Consider the following 21,388-nt stretch of genomic DNA (forward strand, 5'->3'; position numbering starts at 1 on the left):
CCCCTTTTGATCTTCAAATAATGTAGAACAGTTGCGGTGGTTATTTCGCACCCGTTTCCAACTGCAAATAGATCCCTTTCTGTGTACAGAAGCCTTGTTTAGCACTGATGAACTTATCTGTACTAGTTTTAGGTCTAGAAATTTCTTCTTTCTGTGCACCTGTTTGATCCAAAATAATATCCGCCAACTGCGGAACCTGTTTCTATTAAGCCCATTTAACTCTAGCGGCCCTCATTGCCGGTTTAAAATAGACAATGTTAATTGACAACCTTGCCAGCTCCTGGCAACTTAAAATGTCTTTTAACTGTTACTGATTCCCATAGCGGCTTAAGCAACCAGATATAGTCAGCCATATGTCATTAGGCCCCTTCTTAAGCCGCCATCTTGATTAAACTTAACATGCTTTCCTTTGGGTTAAATTTGAACTGGAACCTCTTATTTTGTCATAGGCTTCAATTTACGTAATGGCACCCAAGGCTCCTAAAGCTCCCGTGACCTGCAACTGGGTTAAATCCACTGTTACAAAGAGCATCTTGTCTGATTTTGTGAAATCTGGCCATCTGCCCAAGACGAAGGAGGTCATGTCTTATCGTGCTCCTAACCCGTCAGAGGAGAAGCCTCAACCCAAAAAAGGGGAGGTAATCATGTTTACTAATCACATGAACCGGCTTCGCTCCACCTGGTTCAGAATTCTTCAGGGATGTTTTGCATTTCTTTGACCTTAGACCTCAAGACATCGGGCCCAATTCCGTGTCAAACATCTGCAACTTCCAAGTCTTCCGCGAGGTGTACCTTGGAGAAGAGCCCAATATACTTTTATTCAGAGAGCTGTTCTATTTAAACCGACAGAATGAACGTGCCAACGGGCCCAGTCTTGAACTTGGTGGCATCTCGATTCAGCGGCGGAGAGACTGCCTCTTTCCTTATGCTGAGCTGCCGAGTCACCCAGAGGATTGGAATCAGACGTGGTTCTACTGCCAAGACACTTCTCCGGCTGAAGAAAATCCTTTGCCCGGCTTCCGTACCCTGCGCCTTGAGTCCAACGACCTGCTGCCGGATAAACTGACTACTATTGAACGTCTGCCACTTTCTCCCACTATAAGAAAAATCAAAGCTCTTTTGGGAAACGAGTTAGACGGCATTGACCTGGTCCGAGTCTGGGTTACTTGGCGAGTGCTTCCGTTAAGCCGCCGCCCCGGCTTAATGTGCACTTACTCCGGCGAGACAGATGACCCACTGCGTCATAGCCCCGATGACTTACCAGAAGATGTGGTGGAAGCCATGATCCAATCGTTGTTGAAAGAGGGCACGGTCATTAGTAATGCCTTTGGCTTACTTCCCTTCTGCAAGAAGAACCCGACCCCTTTTGTGAGTCACCAACCTCAATGAATACTCTTTACTATATTACATCTTGCTTTTAATCATAACCCCTTATCATTTTTCACAGGCCAATGACAACTTTTGGAAGGTCAAATATGACCATGAGGCGGCCAAACAAGCCAGAGCGGCAAAGAGAGCTGAAAGGAAAGCCGCCAAAACAGGAACTTCAAGGAAGAAGAAACCAAGCGCTTCGGATTTACTCAAATTGGATGACACTTCTGATGAAGAAGAGGTAATCCTTAACTCTCCTGACTCTTTTGTCATTATTTTATTGACATTCTATCCTTTCAGGAGGATACGGGGAACAGCCAAGCGATTGACGAAGAGGTAACTATAGTCTCCTTCGACTCAGAGCCTTTGCCAAAGCAAAAAATCCGAAGGGTGACCCGAAAAGTAAGATTTTCACATCCTCTAGCTTATCAAGATCCTCAATTTCTTTTGAAGCAACAACAGTTTGAAAGCCGGAAGCAGACCCGGAACAGCAAGGATGTAGAACTCTCCTCCGGCTTACCTGACGTAACCAGGAAGCGTCGGACTGAGGTTATCTCCGATTTACATTCTGTTTTACCTTTGGCGAGTTTATGTCACCAACCTCTCAATTTAGGCCTAGGCGTTCGGTTCCCCCGAACCGATCGGGTCGGTGCTTCGGTCTAATTAAAATTTCGGTTCTGTGAAAATACAGACCGATTGGTCAATGGAAAGCTAGCTAACCGAGGATTCTACGCACCGAGATTTTGGTTCGGTCGTCGGTTCTGACCGAATAGCACCGATCGTATATTTAATAATTTATCCTAGAAAGGTACAATGCCTAAACTACAGCGGGAAGTACTAGTTGATTGACCCTCTTCATGAGGTAAACAAGATGAAGCATTACTTTATTCCAATGTGCATGCGCAGGATGCGGAATGCGGCTGTGGCTGCACGGGACTAGCGCCAATTAGGCTGCGGCTGCACGAGACTAGCCCCAATTAAGGATGGGGCTGAGGAAATCGAGCGCATGCATGTGGTCGGGCCTTGTTTTACTCGGTTTTCGGTCAGTTCGGTTTCCCGAGAGATAAACCCGAATTCACCGGACTAGTTTCGGTTTTCTGTAGATGCAAACCGGTCATAGCACCGAAGTTTTCGGTTTTGGTGTATTCGACTTCGGTGTCGGTTATTTCGGTTTGGTAGATCGGTTTTCAGGTTATATGACCAGCCCTATCTCAATTCATCTGACTCCAATTATCAGGATACCTCTCCTTCCTCCGGCGAGTCTATGCAATCTAACATGCCGGCTTTCAAAACTGCCCCCGGGTAACTTATTTTTGTTTACCTTATGCTTTATCTTATCCATGCTTTTGTACTCATCCTTCTGCCTTTGTCCACAGCGTGCAAGTGAAGCCCAGTAAGAGGGCAAAAAAGAGTAAGCTGTCCCGAGACCCGGTCGTGACTGAACCAGAGCTTGGCACGACTGCTCCTGATAGTTCTATCCATTAGCCGCTGCCTGAACCGGCATGTGACATTCCAGCACCAACCTCTGATCCACCTGCTGAAGACACTCTTAACAGCTTTGATAACCCGGAAGCTCCTAGCCCGGTCAAGACAGTTGATCCGGACATTGAGATTCTGAAGACTCACTTTGTTGAGCCAGGGCGACCCACCGTTCTTGCCAAATGCTTTGCTAAGGAGGAACTTCTGGAACGTCGAAAGGCCAAGCTAGATATTGCTGACTATACTCATTTGAGTATTGGAGATATAGTCTCTGGCTATCTCAATCAAGTACATAGCAGCCGTGACCTGGAAATTGGCATGGTGAAGCAAATACAGCAAAAATCTGAGGTACGACTTATGCTACTATTCCGAATCATACTTACTGTATCAGCCCCCAAGTCTATTGCTTATGAATGAATATGCTGTAGACTTAGAAAACTGCTTAGCCATGATTTATCCACTTTTGGAAAGAAGATATTTAACCCGGTTGTAACATGATACTTTAAACTTGCGATATACATTAGCCCCCAAGTGTCAAGCATCTTTGCTTGCAAAGTGCTTGAGACTAAATTTCCATGAGCCGGCATTGTAAGTTAAAATTCTTCAGTACACATTAGCCCCCAAGTGTCAAGTATCTTTGCTTGCAAAGTGCTTGGGACCTAGTGTTATCTTACCATGACTTCTGATTATAACCCGACATTAAATGCAGGCCACCATAAGTCAATTTGAGTCGGAGATGGCTGACCTGAAGAACCGCCTGGCCGCTCAAGAACTTGAGATTCAAAAGGCCAACTCCAAATTTGAATTCAGTGTCTCTGAACAAGAGAAGCTGAAGAAGAATTTTGAGGCAGAGAAGAAAATCTGGGCTGATGAAAAGGCTTCACTGGTGACCCGGGCTGAGACGGCAGAGGCATTACTTGCAGAAGCAACAACGGAGCTATCCGACTTAAAACGCCAGATATCTCAAATGGTCTCAGCGATCTTTGGTAAGTTACTCATATAGACTTTAAACCTTGCAAACCTCCTTTCAATGATTACTTCAATTGTCAGCTCCGGCTCACCTTATGTTTAATAACGCAGGCCCTAGGAGCACAAACCTCAAGCAGAACATGTTGATCAAGCTGAAGGCGGTTTATACTCTTGTGGAGAAGCTCTACATCGCGTCACGTGCTCTGGCCGTTGTAGCTTTATCAGATGACGTTCCTCACCTCCTGCAATACTTATTGAAATGGCTTGCTTCACTACCTCAACGGATCCAAGATCTAAGGCGGGCATCCGCAAGAGCCGAGGCCGTAGCGGTGTTGAGCCGGGCGAAAGCCTGGATCCCGGAACTAGACCAAGCCGACCTCGCTCTTGGATACCCCAGTCTTAAAGAAGATGGGACCGTATTTGATGGACATGACTTCACCGCCTATGTCAAAGTTATACGCCCCGTGGCCACTCTTATTGGGAACGATACTGATCTTACCAAGTATCAGCCGGGCTATGACCAGGAGAATCGGAGAATCCTAGCACCTCCCTTTGATGAAGTCAGCCTGATCCCTCCAACCCGTAAGCATACCTTTGCCCCTGAAGTGGACCCAGCCAGTTTAATAGATGATGAAGCCGAATTTGAAGCCTTGAGCGGCATTGACTGGGCCTCGTCAACTTTCCAGGACAAAGCAGCCGACAAAGAAGCGGAGAAGGATAACCCGGAGCATTCAAGTCCGCCAAAAGATGAAACGCCAGGCGTTTATGACTTTGCAAAACAATGCTTCATTATTCAGACTCGGGGAGTCTTGTAATAGGGTAGAAAGAACCTCTTCAATTTTGTCATGCCTTCGCGCATGTTTATGGCGCTTAATACTTTCGTAAGCCTCCATCGATATATATACTTCCAGCTTATATTGATCTTTTATCTCCTTGATGTCAAATTTGCTTGCCTTACCCTGCATATAAAACAAGCAAAATTCCCTTGGCGGTTTATCGCATCGGGGGTCACATAAGGTATTGATAACCCAGAGTGCGAACCAACACATCATACAAAGGCCAGGCTACAATTATAATTTTTAAACATAATCACAATAGTATACCTGCAATCCTTTTAATGATCTCGCCTGCTTATATGATTTACACCATGCGGGTAAACTCAACTCCTGAAGGTAGGAACATATAATGTTCACCTGTCACTTAGTAACCTGGGGTGATCAATATTAAGCCGGAAGAGCAAAAAACCATCTCATAGTGCTTTCAAGAAGGTCTCAAGATAGTAAAATAATTATATTTATGAAATATAATGGATAACAAACAATATTCAAAGGCTTCTGATTCGAATACGATCAGTAAACTGTTCCAAAGGGGATAAGCTAAGATTCGGATACGATCATATAGCCCCCAGTGGCTTTGGCGATGCCAATCAAGTGGGTATCGACAGCTATGTTCTCTTTGGTTCGAATACGATCTATGTTTGAACAGGAAGCCCCCAAATGACCATAAAAGTTGTTTAATGACGCTGATTCGAATACAATCACGTCAGACCCAAAGGGGTTAAGCTATGATTCAAATATGATCAAGAAGCCCCCAAGTGGGTTTGGCAGTATGCCAATCAAGTGGGTATCGATAGCTATGTTATCTTTGGTTCGAATACGACCTATGTTTGAACAGGAAGCCCCCAAGTGATCATGGCTAGATTCAGATATGATCATAAGCCGGACCAAAGGAAAAGCCGGATTCAGATATGATCCGCTCCCTGTTGGTTGTTTCCACCATCTGATAAAAAAGACATATAAACTTTTGAGGGTAAAAAAGGACAGAGGTCCTGCTTTATTACTTTATATAATATGTACATCGTCAAATTATATACATCTTGAGAGCCGGTGGCTTAAGTATAGTAAGGCCGAAGATGGGCTATATTCCACGACCGGCGGGTCTCCTCCTCTGACTTACATGAATCTTTGTCCTCTCGAATATCGATGAGGTAGTATGACCCGTTGTTCAGATTCTTGCTGACCACAAAGGGTCCTTCCCAAGGATGGGATATCTTGTGCATATCAGACTGATCCTGGATGAGCCGGAGCACTAAGTCGCCTTCTTGAAAGGTTCTGCTTCTAACCCGGCGGCTGTGATAGCGACGAAGGTCTTGATGGTAAATCGCCGAACGGGCTATTTCCAAGTCTCGCTCCTCATCCAACAAGTCAAGTGCATCCTGACGAGCTTTTTCATTACCAGCCTCAACGTAAGCCGCCATGCGGGGTGAGTCGTGCCGGATGTCACTTGGCAGGACTGCCTCTGCTCCATAAACCATGAAAAAAGGTGTGTAACCCGTGGATCTGTTAGGCGTAGTGTTGATACTCCACAGCACAGAGGGTAACTCCTCCACCCAACAACCCGGAGTCCGCTGTAAGGGGACCAAAAGTCGTGGTTTAATACCCTTCAGGATCTCCTGATTAGCTCTTTCTGCTTGACCGTTGGATTTAGGATGAGCAACAGCTGAAACATCAAGCCGGATATGTTCTCGTTGACAGAACTCTTCCATGGCACCCTTGGAGAGATTAGTGCCATTATCAGTTATGATGTTGTGTGGAAAACCAAAACGAAAGATCACCTTTTTGATGAACTGAACCGATGTGGCTGCATCACACTTACTGACCGGCTCTGCCTCAACCCACTTTGTAAATTTATCCACCGCCACCAGGAGGTGCGTATTTTTATCCTTAGACCTCTTGAAAGGTCCAACCATGTCAAGCCCCCAGACTGCAAATGGCCAAGTAATTGGAATCATCCTCAACTCTCGAGCCGACACATGAGCTCGTCGTGAGAATTTTTGACATCCGTCACATTTGCTGACTAGATCCTCTGCATCAGCATGAGCCGTCAGCCAATAGAAACCATGACGGAAAGCCTTGGCCACAAGAGATTTTGAGCCGGCATGATGACCACAATCTCCTTCATGGATGTCACGAAGTATCTCTTGACCCTCCGCAGGCGATACACAACATTGGAAAGCCCCCATGACACTGAGGTGATGTAACTCGCCATTGACAATCGTCATAGATTTGGACCGCCTGACAATTTGTCTCGCCAAGGTCTCATCCTCAGGCAACTCTCCCTGGGTCATGTATGCCAAATATGGCACTGTCCTATCCGGGATGACGTGAAGGGCAGCCACCAGCTGTGCCTCCGGGTCTGGCACTGCTAGTTCTTCCTCTGTAGGTACCTTGACAGAATGATTATGCAAAACATCGAGAAAGGTATTAGGCGGCACCGCTTACGCTGAGATCCCAACTGGCTTAACGCATCAGCCGCCTCATTCTTCCTTCGATCGATGTGCTCTACTTGATAACCTCTGAAGTGCCCGGCCACAACATCTACTTCACGACGGTAAGCCGCCATAAGGGGATCCTTGGAGTCCCACTTGCCTAACACCTGTTGAGCCACGAGATCTGAGTTGCCCAAGCACCTTACCCGGCTCAAATTCATCTCTTTGGCCATCCGAAGACCATGGAGCAAGGCCTCGTACTCGGCTGCATTGTTAGTACAGGGAAACATAAGCCGGAGCACATAACGAAATTTGTCACCTCGAGGGGAAGTTAAAACAACTCCAGCCCCTGAGCCTTCTAACTGCTTGGACCCATCAAAGTGAATAGTCCAATATGTGTTATCTGGCTTCTCCTCAGGTGCATGCAACTCTGTCCAATCATTGATAAAGTCCACCAAGGCTTGAGATTTAATAGCAGTACGGGGCATATACTTCAAACCATAGGGCCCAAGCTCAATAACCCACTTGGCAATTCGTCCTGTGGCCTCCCTATTTTGAATGATGTCTCCCAAAGGGGCGGAACTTACCACCGTTATAGTATGACTCTGGAAGTACTGCTTCAGCTTCCAGTTTGCCATGAACACTCCATAAACAAGTTTCTGCCAATGTGGATATCTTTGTTTAGACTCAATGAGCACCTCACTGACATAGTAAACCGGCCGTTGAACCGGATGCTCCTTGCCTGCCTCCTTACGCTCCACCACGATGGCGACACTGACGGCTCGTGAATTAGCAGCCACATATAACAGCAACGGCTCTTTATCAATGGGACCCGCAAGGACCGGTGGCTCAGACAACTGTCTCTTTAAATCTTCAAAGGCAGTATTAGCAGCATCACTCCAAACAAAGGTGTCTGTTTTCTTCATCAGCTGATATAATGGTAGGGCCTTCTCACCTAACCGGCTTATGAACCGGTTTAAAGCAGCAACACGACCCGCCAGTCGCTGAACATCATTGATGCACGCCGGTTTAGCCAGAGAGGTAATTGCCTTGATCTTCTCTGGATTAGCTTCAATGCCTCTGTTTGAAACCAAGAAACCCAAGAGCTTACCTGCAGGTACACCAAATACACACTTTTCCGGGTTAAGCATCATTTTATAAACCCGGAGATTATCAAAGGTCTCTTTCAGGTCAGATATCAAGGTTTCCTTCTCTCTGGACTTCACCATGATATCATCCACATAAGCATGAACATTGCGCCCAATTTGATCGTGGAGACAGTTCTGTACACATTGCTGATAAGTAGCCTGAGCACTCTTGAGCCCAAATGGCATAGATACATAAAAAAAAGGCTCCAAACGGAGTCATGAAAGTCGTCTTCTCCTGGTCCTTAACTGCCATCTTGATCTGATGATAACCAGAGTAAGCATCCAAAAAGCTCAAACGCTCACAACCCGTCGTAGCATCAATGATTTGATCAATACGGGGGAGGGCAAAGGGATCAGCCGGACAAGCCTTATTTAAGTCCGTGTAATCCACACACATCCGCCAGGTGCCGTTCTTCTTGAGCATGAGCACCGGGTTAGCCAACCACTCCAAGTGAAAAACTTGAACAATAAACCCAGTTGCTAAGAGCCGGGCGACTTCCTCTCTAATAGCTTTCTGCCTCTCTTTGTTGAACCGTCGAAGAAACTGCCTGACCAGCTTATACTTTGGATCAATATTGAGAGTGTGCTCAGCGAGTTCTCTCGGTACACCTGGCATGTCAGAAGGTTTCCATGCAAAGATGTCCCGGTTCTCACGGATGAACTCGATGAGTGCGCTTTCCTATTTAGGATCCAAATTGGCACTGATGCTGAACTGTTTAGATGAAACACCTGGATTGAAATCCACAAGCTTAGTTTCAGCAGCCGACTTAAACTTCATTGCCGGGTCATGCTCGGTGGTTGGCTTCTTTAGAGAGGTCATATCTGTCGGGTCAACATTGTTTTGATAGAACTTCAGTTCCTCCGCAGCGCAAATAGACTCAGCATAAGCCGCGTCGCCCTCCTCACATTCCAGGGCTACCTTTTGACTTCCATGTACGGTGATGGTACCCTTGTGACCCGGCATCTTAAGCTGCAGGTAAACATAGCACGGCCGTGCCATGAACTTGGCATAAGCCGGCCGTCCAAACAGAGCATGATATGGACTCCTGATTTTGACCACCTCAAAGGTTAATTTTCCAGCTCTGGAGTCATACTCATCTCCAAAAGCCACTTCCAGTTCAATTTTGCCAACTGGGTACGCCGACTTACCAGGGACCACTCCATGAAAAACAGTGTTGGACGTCTTCAAATTCTTATCAGTTAACCCCATGCATTGAAAGGTCTCATAATAGAGGATATTGATGTTGCTACCCCCGTCCATGAGTACCTTAGTGAATTTATATCCACCAACTTGAGGCGATACCACCAAGGCTAACTGACCCGGATTATCAACCCGGATGGGGTGATCTTCCCTGCTCCACACAATGGGCTGTTCTGACCACCTCAAATAACGAGGAACCGCCGGCTCAATAGAATTTACAACCCTCTTATGAACCTTCTGGTCACGTTTGCACAAGCTAGTGGTAAACACGTGATACTGCCCACTATTCAGCTGCTTCGGATGGCTTTGATAACCCGATTGCTGCTGCTGTTGTTCCCCTTGACCAGACTGCTGCTGATTATAACTGCCCTGATGTCCCTGAAAACCGAAACTTGAACCGCCTCCCGGGCCATGAAAACCGCCAGCTCCTGAGCCGCCGCCCGACCCATGATTGCCATCAAATGTGTTGGAATTCTTAAAAGCCTTCATGATCGCACAATCTTTCCATAAGTGGGTGGCGGTTCGTTCCCGGGTGCCGTGCTTCGGGCACGGCTCATTGAGTAGCTGCTTAAGAGATGGGCCTGACCTACCAGATCGGGGGGGGGGTCTGCCCTTACGTATCTTATTGTTATCTTGTGCATTGGCGTTGGCTTCAAACTCCGGGTTACCTTCGGCCTTATGCTTGTTGCCTCCTTGATTCATCGGGTTATGCTGCTGTCCATTTCCTTTGCCGTTCTTCTTTCCCTCCTCTGTCTTTTCCTCATCAGGCGCGGGATCCTTGGTACTATCAGAGTCGGCGTATTTGACTAAAGCTGCCATCAGCGTACCCATATCATTGCAATCATGCTTAAGGCGCCCCAGCTTCTATCTTAGCGGCTCAAAGCGGCAGTTCTTTTCCAACATAAGGACTGCAGAGCCAGCATCCATCTTGTCAGACGAATGTATTATCTCCTTGACCCGGCGTACCCAGTGAGTCGTGGATTCACCTTCCCCCTGCTTACAATTTTTCAAATCCACAATCGACATAGATTGCTTGCAAGTGTTCTTGAAGTTCTGGATGAAACGGGCCTTTAGCTCTGCCCACAAATCAATGGAATTGGGTGGCAAGCCCTTTAACCAGGACCGGGCCGTTCCATCTAACATCATGGTGAAGTACTTAGCCATTGCTGTGTCGCTGACCTCCAACAGTTCCATGGCCATCTCATAGCTCTCGATCCACGCTTCGGGCTGTAAGTTGGCCCTGTAATTCGGCACCTTTCGAGGTCCCTTGAAGTCCTTAGGTAGGCGTACATTACGCAGAGCTGGCACCAGACAAGGAACACCACCGGTTCTAGTAGCCACTCTCATCTCAACGGAAGTCATCGAATACTCTGGGAAGTCTTGATGAGCCGTCTGTTGAGCCGCTAGCTGAGCCGCCCGCTTGTTCTCCTGACGTACCGGATCCTGTATCAGGTTATAGCCACCGGGCTGGTTCCGGTGCTGGGCGTTGCTTGACAAGGCTTCTGACTCCATGTTCCTACTGTAACTCGGACTCTGGTTTCGGTGAGGCGGGGCTAACCAAGGCGGAGGAGTCAAATGAATCCTGTCCCGGCTACAAGAATAAGTCTCTTGCTGCACTAGGGCCGTCTGGACAAGTTCCCTGATCCTCCGGGTCTCCACCACTGTCGGATCATCATCGTCCACTGGGAGAGCCGCCAAATGCGCCGATGCTGCAATTAAGTTCTCCATGGGGCTGGAAAAGTGACCCGGAGGTATCGGTACGTATCGGGGCGGCGCCATGTTCCCATGAGGAGGTGTCATGTCCCGAGGCTGAGCCGGTCCTCCTGTTCCGGCTGTCATAAAATTGATTTGCATCTGGCGGGTTACTTGGGCCGGCTCCGGGTGTAGCAAAAAGAACCTGAGGGTCGTAAATCAGAGGCAAACGGGATTGAGTTTTCTGGTGCCTCCTTGTCATCACCTCATTAGATGCGTTCAGGCTCATCGTAAGCTGGAAAGCCTCTGACTAGAGCTGCTACACCCGTGCATCCAAAGCCGCCCGTTCCGTGGCTAACCTGGTATCCTCAGCTGCTAAGGCCTCCTTGGCCCGACCTATTTCCTCGCGCACCCGCGCCACCTCCCCGTCATGCTCATCTTTATTTGTCAGAATAACCGTGGCGGTTAACAGGGCCGTAAGCTTATGCATGAGATCTATCAGCACTTGAGCCGGTGGGCGCACAGGGCCTCCTGCCCCCGCTGCTCCTATCCCAGACGTAATTGCCGCAACAGCTGTAGAATTTTGGCCGGGTTGAGTCCCAACCATGAAGACTCCTGCCCAATTTGGCGACTCATAAGGGTCCGGAATACTGGAGCCATCGGAATAGCCCCCAAGCACGCCATCTTGCACTTGATACAATGAATCTGTTGAATTGGCGGACGAATCACCATCAGAGAGAACGGCCGTCTCACCACTATCTTCAGATCCTTCAGAAAGTTCTTCTGCATGGATGCAGCCCACAAAAACACGCTTCACGCCTGGTTGAACTCGGGCGGGTTTCGCACGCTGAGCCGTCTCGATGAGGTCGGTGCAGTTGTCCAGCTCAGGGCCCGGCTCACCAATCCATCCGATGAAGACGTGGATTCCGCCAAAGGGGACCCGGTACCCGTACTCAATTGAGCCGGCGTCGGGGCCTCAGCCTTCCTCGTCGATGAAGATCTTGCCGCGACGACTCTTGGTCATCTGGCCTACTGCGTATCCCTTGAGCCCTTCGAAGTTTCCCTTCAAGAACTCAAATCCACCATGCGCTGGCCCCATGGTGGGTGCCAACTGTCATGGAATTGTCATGTCAGATGTCCTAGTGAAAGGACTTAATCGCGGAGCCATCGTAGCTAGGAAGCTTGAAGGGGTTAATTGGGACAAGAGACATGGGAGGTTTATACTAGTTCGGCCCCTTACGATGAAGGTAAGGCCTACGTCTGGTTGGGTTGGTATTGCTTGATGTTTCGATGACCAGGGAGCGAGATACGCTATGCCCAGTTCTTGATGAGTTGTTTCTTACCCTTAGCCGCCAGCGGGTCGCCCCCTTATATACACGGGTTGTCGCCCTGCGGCTTACAGAGTCCCGGCCGGCTCATAAACAGTGTCCGGCTCGGTGACTAGTTAAATCTACCTTACAATACAAGTCATGCCATTGTGGCGGTTTACTACAACATGCCTCCAGTCACTGGTGGGCTTTAGGCCCTTTATTGAACCGCCATCTTCATGCTTGGTCTTGGGCTTCTTTCTGATGAGTCTTCCTTGCGTAACCCGGCCCCTCCTGGGCGGCTTACACAAATATTTATATCCCCAACACTTCCTCTCTCCTCACCGCGTACCGGGGGAAACCCTTGGCAGTAGCGTCATCATCGTCGCGTCCCTTCTTGGAGGTGTTGATTGATACCGGTGCTTTGGAGTCTTAGAGCTTGGTGGGCGATCTCTGGTGGGCGCAGCGGTCACGAGGCTTCGTCGTTTTTGTTGATCCGCCGTTATCGGCATTTGTTTCTTTTCTTTTTTCTCTTTCATTTCTTTTCAGCATGATTGTGGTGCTTCCGCCCCAACTCCTATCGTTGGTTGTATCGGATGGTTGCTTTGTAATACAAAGTGCGGGGAAACACTTTTTCATAAAATGGCCCTCTTTTGAAAATATTTCATAAAATGGCCCTACCCGCATGACGCCCGCGCCCGGGGCGCCATGCCAATTTACACAACGCCTTGGTCAAGGGCGCCATACTGGTCAGGGTGACTTGCCATGTTGGCAGGGCATGGCACCATGGCGCCTCAGGCCAGGGCGCCATGCTGATGACCATGATGCCCCAGCCCAGGGCGCCATGCCCCTTGCCTCAACAAAACAGAGTGTCCCTTGTTCTCCCCTCCACAAACACTCACATTTCCCCTTCTCCACCCCGTCCTCCCCTCTCAATCCCCTCCCCAATGCCCACAAAATTTCATGGATCGGACCTCCAAATCGGTGATTTATCCGTCCCTTCGACCCCTCAAGGTATTCTCCATCATTCCTCCTCCTTTTGTTGGTTGAAATCTCCACATTGTGGGGATTTGGGAAACCCTAGGTTATCCAATTTTGCTATTTTTGTTGATGCATTTTGGTGTTTATGGTTCTAGATGGGGAGGATCGTCAATGTGCATCATGTGGACTTTGTCTCCTTTGAGAAGAGAGACGCGGAGTATGGTGACCCAAAGAAGAAGCCGGTAGTGATGGTGTTTCCCACAAGTTCTAGCCTTGAGGAGGTTTTGGTTGAGCTTCGAAGAAGGTTGAATTGGATGGAACAAAGCGATGGAGTAGACTTAATCGGAAGGTATAATGTTGGGTATGGGTGACATATTCATTAGAAGATAATGCTTCTTGATTCCGAGTTTCATTGGGAAGCATATAAAGAGAGTGTGTTGACCTCACAAGATAAATCATGTGAGTTATTTGCCATAAAGGTTGTTTGTGCTTGGTTTCACATTGATTTGAATCGGTGTGCATCTTCATATGATGTTAGAAGCCCGGTTCTAGATTCAACACATGTCACTCTGGATGTGCATGACATAACAATGATCCAACCTCCAATGACCCAATGTTTGAGCCCCGTCGGAAATGACCAAGTAGATAATGAAGACTTGCACATGGATGGTGGTGAGTTTGAGGGTGATGAATCGGAGGCTTATCTTCATGACCATTATGTTGGTGATGTTGAGGCAAATTGCATGGAAGAGGATATGGACCATGAGATTCCATACAATAGGTCCTATGCATGCGACTCGGAGGATGAAGGCCCGGATGAAGAAATAGATGAGGATGGTTTGACGGCTAAAGAATCCAATGCGTTCAAGAAGGTAATAGGCCGTAGTCACAAGACATCATTGTTTCGTGATCTAAGCCTAGCCGATAAGGCAATTGTTGATGGTGGTACAAGTAAAATTCTTGCACCAAGGTTAACTTTAAAGTGAGATACCAAAGCAAGTGTGTATGGTGTTAGTGAAGGAACAATCTTTGAAAGCTTGGCAAAACTTCAAATATGGGCTAAGGATTGCGCAGTTAAGTTTCATCGGCCATTCTTTGTGGAGAAGTCAAACTCGAAAGTGCGTTATGTGGTCAGATGTGAGGAACACAAGAATCATTGCCCTTGGGTTATCCGCGCAAGATGTGTCAAAGGCGGGCCACAATGGAAGATTACAAGTTTTGTGTTTCACCATCGGTGTAGTGGCAAGGATATTCATGATGTTAATGTAAAGATGGTCACCGTCAATTGACCTCCAAATTCATTGCATATTGATTTTCATCCTCCATAAAAATACTCCCGACATATCCCATTCAGGCTTTGATGGAGATGGTGAAGGAGGTTTTTGGGTACGAGGTGAAGTATGGGAAGGCATGGAAGGCCAAGAAAGTTGCCTTTGAGATATTGTATGGTGGTTAGGAAGAATCATACAACCGCCTCACGATGGTGTTGAAAGCAATGGCGGCAGAAAAACCTGGCATGTACTATATGGTGGAGCCAGATGGCGTGAGAACAAGGATATACAATGATGCAACCGTTCGAATATTTGGACGTGCATTCTAGACTTTTGAGCCATGCATTAGGGCCTTCAAGCATTGTAGGCCGGTTATGTCCGTGGATGGCACATTTCTGACCGGCCAGTTCAAGGGCACATTGTTGATCGCCATTGCTAATGATGGTGGTGATAAATTGGTTCCATTGGCGTTCGCTTTGGTGTCGGCGGAGAACAATGACAACTGGGAGTGGTTTCTTAGTTTAGTGAGGACCAAGGTAATTGGACCTCAAAGAGAGGTTTGCATCATCTCGGACCGCCACCCAAGGATACTCAATGTAGTGGAGATTGACATTCGAGGACATCCTCGCGTGCATCATAGGTGGTGCATGAGGTATTTTGTGTCTAACTTTTACCGAGCATGTGGAGACAAGGAATTGTCTGACCTTCTTCATGATTGTTGTCTTGCATTCACCACTAAACATTTCAAGAAATTGTGGGACAAAGTGTATGCCAAAGGAAACAATGGTGGCAAAGATTTCCTAAATAGGAATCTTGCCGATAAAGGAAAGTGGGCACGGGATTTTGACAATGATGGGGTGAGGTACAGTGACATGACAAACAACATGGCTGAATGTTTCAACATGGTGCTAAAGGGTGTCCGTGCATTGCCGGTGATAGCAATAATAGAGTATACATTCCAAAATTTGAATGTCTATTTTCAAAAGTATAGTGAAGAAACATCCAACTTGATGTCCGGGAAAAACAAGGCCTAAAGGATGTACAAGTATCCACCAAAGGTCGACGATTGGATGGAATACCAAGCAAGGAAGGAGGATTCACACAAAATCCAGTCCTTTGATAACATAGAATTGATTTACCAAGTTGATGAGCATGGTGGAATGTCGCGTGACAGCGTGCCATATGGAGGTGGCTCCTTCAAGGTTTATCTCAAGATTGGCGCGTGTTCATGCGAGAGGCCTACATTGTATTATCTCCCGTGCGCTCACTTGATGGCTGCATCTCGCACTAGAAAATTGAGTGTCAACATGATCAACAATGTTAGTTGGAGGAGTATTCGATCAATGCGGTCAAAAATACATGGGCTGCGAGGTTTCATCCCTATCTAGACCAATCTAAATGGCCAGAATACCATGGACCCCCACTATACCATGATTTGGAAATGAAGGTGGTGACACGTGGAAGAAGGAAGACAAAGTGTTTCTTGGGTGACATGGATGATTGGGGTGGTGGATTCTGTAAGGAATGGGGGAGCCAACATTTTGCAGAGCCTCGTGATATCAGCCGTAGCGGTGAATGTAACAATGAGGGGCACAATAATAGAGGTTGTAGCTCAAGGGGCAAAAGAAAGAGATCAAAACGATATGGTGATGGTGGTGTCAGCCACGGTGATGGTGGAGCTCAAGGACGTGGCCGTGGTGATGATGGAGCTTGCGGATGTGGCCGTGGTGATGATGGAGCTCAAGGACGTGGCTGTGGAGAAGGTGGTGCTCGAGGACGTGGCCATGCTGACCGTGGTGCTCGAGGACGTGGCTGTTGTGACGGTGGAGCTCAAGGACATGGCCGTGGTAATGGTGGTTGAGGGAGTCCTGGACTAAGGGGTCCTCGGGCGTCCGGGCTATGTGACATGGGCCGTACTAATGACCCGTGAAGATATGAGATTAAAGACCTTTTCCCATGTTCGGATGGGACTCTCCTCTGCATGGGTGGCAAGCTTGGCGTTCGGATCATGCACCTTCCTTTCTCTGTAAAATGACTCTGTACAACCCTAGATCCCTCTAGTGTCTATATAAATCAGAGGGTTTAGTCCGTAGGGCAAGAACACAATCATACAGGCTAGACATCTATGGTTTAGCCATTACTATCTCGAGGTAGATCAACTCTTGTAACCCTATACTCGTCAAAGTCAATCAAGCAGGAAGTAGGGACCTCCATTAAGAGGGCCCGAACCAGGGTAAACATCGTGTCCCCTGCCTCCTTGTTACTCTCGATCCTCAGATGCACAGTTCGGGACCCCCTACCCGAGATCTGCCGGTTTTTTCACCGACATTGGTGCTTTGATTGAGAGTTCCACTGTGTCGTCACTAGAAGGCTCGATGGCTCCATCAACCATCCACATCAATACCGCCCTGAGGGAGACTTTTCTCCCTGGCCAAATCTTCGTATTCGGCGGCTTCGCACTGCGTGCCAATTTGATTGGCCATCTGGAGTAGATCGACAGCTACGCCCCTGGTCATCAGATCAGTTTTGGAAACCTAAACTACGTCGCTGATATCCGAGGAGACTTTGTCTTCCAAGGGTTCGCGTCCTCAACCGCAGCTCCGGCCTTAGGTCCGGAACACCTCACCGAGTTCGAAGATGGGAGTTTAGAGCTCGCCGAACTCTCCACAGCCATAGATCTTAGCACCAAAGATACGGAGGGGATCGTTTCACCGGCAGACCCGGAGTCATACCAGGCTCCCCTTATAAACACGAAGCCCGACTCATCCCCGAATACCAGATCCGAACTCTCGAGGTCTGTGTTACACGAGCTCGGCCGAGGAACTCATGTCCCGCCCTGCTCCACGGGCTCTCGCTTCCCTGTCCAAACCTCACTCATGAATGAGGCCTTGGACTTAATGCGATCCCTCGCCATTACAGAAGGATCACTGCCAAAGTACGCCCAGCCCACACTAGGGGCTAAGGGCGGGGAATTTTACGTCCCACCCACCACCCACTTTATAGCCACTATTGATGACTTAACCAACATGCCAGATTACGCCTCCGAAGACATCGAAGGTATGGACGATGATGCCGAAGAGGAGCAAAGCCAGAACCCGCCATTTACCGGACGCTGGACGGTGATACGTCTCCAACGTATCTATAATTTTCTATTGTTCCATGCTATTATATTACCTGTTGGGATGTTTAATGGGCTTTACTAAGCAATTTTATATTATTTTTGGGACTAACCTATTAACGGAGGCCCAACACAAATTGTTTTTTTGCCTATTTTATTGTTTCGTAGAAAAGGAATATCAAACGGAGTCCAAACCGAATGAAGCCTTCGGGGAGTTATTTTTGGAACAAACGCAATCCAGGAGACTTGGAGTGGACGTCAAGAAACAAACGAGGTGACCACGAGGCAGGGAGGCGCGCCCCAGGGGGGTGGGCACGCCCCCCACCCTCGTGGGCCCCTCGTGGCTCCCCTGACCGACTTCCTTCGCCGATATATACTCTTATACCATTAAAACATCCAGGAGCACCATGAAACCCTATTTCCACCACCGCAACCTTCTATACCCGTGAGATCCCATCTTGGGGCCTTTTCCGGCGCTCCACCGGAGGGGGAATCGATCATGGAGGGCTTTTACATCAACACCATAGCCTCTCCGATGAAGTGTGAGTAGTTTACCGCAGACCTTCGGGTCCATAGTTATTAGCTAGATGGCTTCTTCTCTCTCTTTGATTCTCAATACAAAGTTCTTCTCAATCTTCTTGGAGATCTATTCGATGTAATTCTTTTTGCGGTGTGTTTGTCGAGATCCGATGAATTGTGGGTTTATTATCAAGATTATCTATGAACAATATTTGAATCTCCTCTGAATTATTTTATGTATGATTGGCTATCTTTGCAAGTCTCTTCAAATTATCAGTTTGGTTTGGCCTACTAGATTGATCTTTCTTGCAATGGGAGAAGTGCTTAGCTTTGGGTTCGATCTTGCGGTGTCCTTTCCCAGTGACAGCAGGGGCAGCAAGGCACATATTGTATTGTTGCCCTCGAGGATAAAAAGATGAGGTTTATATTGCTTGAGTTTATCCCTCTACATTATGTCATCTTTCCTAATGCGTTACTCTGTTCTTATGAACCTAATACTATAGATGCATGCTGAATAGCGGTCGATGTGTGGAGTAATAGTAGTAGATGCAGAATCATTTTGATCTACTTGTCGTGGACGTGATGCCTATATACATGATCATGCCTAGATATTCTAATAACTATGCACTTTTCTATCAATTGCTCGATAGTAATTTATTCACCCACCGTAATACTTATGCTATCTTGAGAGAAGCCACTAGTGAAACCTATGGCCCCTGGGTCTATTTTCCATCATATAAGTTTCCGATCTATTTTATTTTGCAATATTTACTTTCCAATCTACATCATAAAAATACGAAAAATATTTATCTTATTATTATCTCTATCATATCTCACTTTTGCAAGTGGCCGTGAAGGGATTGACAACCCCTTTATCGTGTTGGTTGCAAGGTTCTTATTTGTTTGTGTAGGTACGAGGTATTTGCATGTAGCTCCTACTGGATTGATACCTTGGTTCTCAAAACTGAGGGAAATACTTACACTACTTTGCTGCATCACCCTTTCCTCTTTGAGGGAAAACCAACGCATGCTCAAGAGGTAGCAAGAAGGATTTCTGGAACCGTTGCCGGGGAGGTCTATGCACATGTCAAGACATACCAAGTACCCATCACAAACTCTTATCCCTCGCATTACATTATTTGCCATTTGCCTCTCGATTTCCTCTCCCCCACTTCACCCTTGCCGTTTTATTCACCCTCTTTTTCCTGTTTGCCTCTTTTTCGCTTGCTTCTTGTATTTGCTGCCAGTATGTCTGAAACTGGGGAGGTTATCGTTGATAAGGAAAATAGTAATAACATGGGAAACTTTGATGCTTTTGATGATCCTGTTGAAGAACGCACCATCTTAAATACTAAAAAGTTTCGAATCGGTAGTGGCAATATTATTGGAAAAGGAGTTATTCAAGATTTCTTTACTTGTGCCGGTGCTTTGCCCGCTATGGGTGGATCTATTCTTCATAGAATTAGTAGTCTTGCGGATGCTATATCCTTGCTTATAGTCGAACTTGAAAGACAGTTTATGCATATGCATCCTTGCATACAAAGGATTTTCCTAGAATTTTCCAATATTGAGCATTCTTCTGTTAAGCGTGCAGCTACCATCTTTTTGGCACATGAGTTCAAATTCATAATGAAAGAAGCTAAAGAAATTTTTGCGCACTATAGGGTGGATGGTGGTCGTCCTCCCATAGAGGCAATCCTATTTAATCAAGAAGACATAATGCGTTTACAATCTTTAGATCATGTTCCTAATAATGAAAACCTTAGAAAAATGGTTCCTACTGATGTTCTAGTTGATAGAATCTCTGAGCTTAATGATGATTTTGCTATTCAAAACAATGGGTTAGGATTTTCTCTTGAGCAAAGGCTCATGGTTTTTTGCCAAAAGAATGCTTATAATGATGAATTGGTTGTGCAATATGAGGGGCCAAAGGAGGAACCCATACCCCCCGAGCTTGATCTTGGTGACTTATGTCCCATTAAATTTAGCCCTTTTGATTACTTTTGCTTGCCACAAAGAAAACTTGCTGCTGAACGTAGGGAATATGATACGAGTTTTCGTGATTTACCTTATCATTATGGCAATACTTAGATATATTCTCGCTTTTATGCCTAGCTAGGGGCGTTAAACGATAGCGCTTGTTGGGAGGCAACCCAATTTTATTTTTTGTTCTTAGCTTTTTGCTCCTGTTTAGTATTAAATAATTTATCTAGCCTCTGGTTAGATGTGGTTTTATGTTTTAAATTAGTGTTTGTGCCAAGTAGAACCTATAGGATCATCTTGGATGATAGTTAATTTGATCTTGCTGAAAAACAGAAACTTTTGCATGCGTGAGAATAATTTTAATAAATCACATAAACGTGCTTTTCAGTTGATTATTTTTGCAGAATATTAATAGGCAAATTTACTAGGACGTCCTATTTTTGTAGAATTTTTGGAATTACAGAAGTATTCGAAAGTTACAGATTACTACAGACTGTTCTGTTTTTGACAGATTCTGTTTTTCGTGTGTTGTTTGCTTATTTTGATGAATCTATGGCTAGTATCGGGTGGTATGAACCATAGAGAAGTTGGAATACAGTAGGTTTAACACCAATATCAATAAAGAATGAGTTAATTACAGTATCTTAAAGTGGTGATTTGCTTTCTTGCACTAACGGAGCTCATGAGATTTTCTATTGAGTTTTGTGTTGTGAAGTTTTCAGTTTTTGGGTAAAGATTTGATGGATTATGGAATAAGGAGTGACAATAGCCTAAGCTTGGGGATGCCCAAGGCACCCCAAGATAAAATTCAAGGACAACCAAAAGCCTAAGCTTGGGGATGCCCCGGAAGGCATCCCCTCTTTGGTCTTCGTCTATCGGTAACTTTACTTGATGCTATATTTTTATTCACCACATGATATGTGTTTTGCTTGGAGCGTCTTGTATGATTTGAGTCTTTGATTTTTAGTTTACCACAATAATCCTTGCTGTACACACCTTTTGGAGAGACACACATGATTCGGAATTGATTAGAATACTCTATGTGCTTCACTTATATCTTTTGAGCTAGACAGTTTTGCTC

The 21,388-nt window shown here is 46.5% G+C and overlaps 1 protein-coding gene across 1 annotated transcript; it reads left to right on the top strand.

The window, feature by feature from the left end:
• The first annotated feature begins 2,813 nt into the window (after positions 1 to 2,813).
• Positions 2,814 to 4,745, top strand: LOC123040662 (uncharacterized). The gene is made up of 3 exons (XM_044463440.1): positions 2,814 to 3,198; positions 3,560 to 3,836; positions 3,931 to 4,745. Exons 1-3 carry the CDS (start codon positions 3,169 to 3,171, stop codon positions 4,632 to 4,634), a joined length of 1,011 nt encoding a protein of 336 aa, XP_044319375.1. The 5' UTR covers positions 2,814 to 3,168; the 3' UTR covers positions 4,635 to 4,745.
• Positions 4,746 to 21,388: the final 16,643 nt, after the last annotated feature.

Source organism: Triticum aestivum, chromosome 2B (assembly GCF_018294505.1).
Source record: "Triticum aestivum cultivar Chinese Spring chromosome 2B, IWGSC CS RefSeq v2.1, whole genome shotgun sequence".
Classification (NCBI taxonomy): Eukaryota; Viridiplantae; Streptophyta; class Magnoliopsida; order Poales; family Poaceae; genus Triticum; species Triticum aestivum.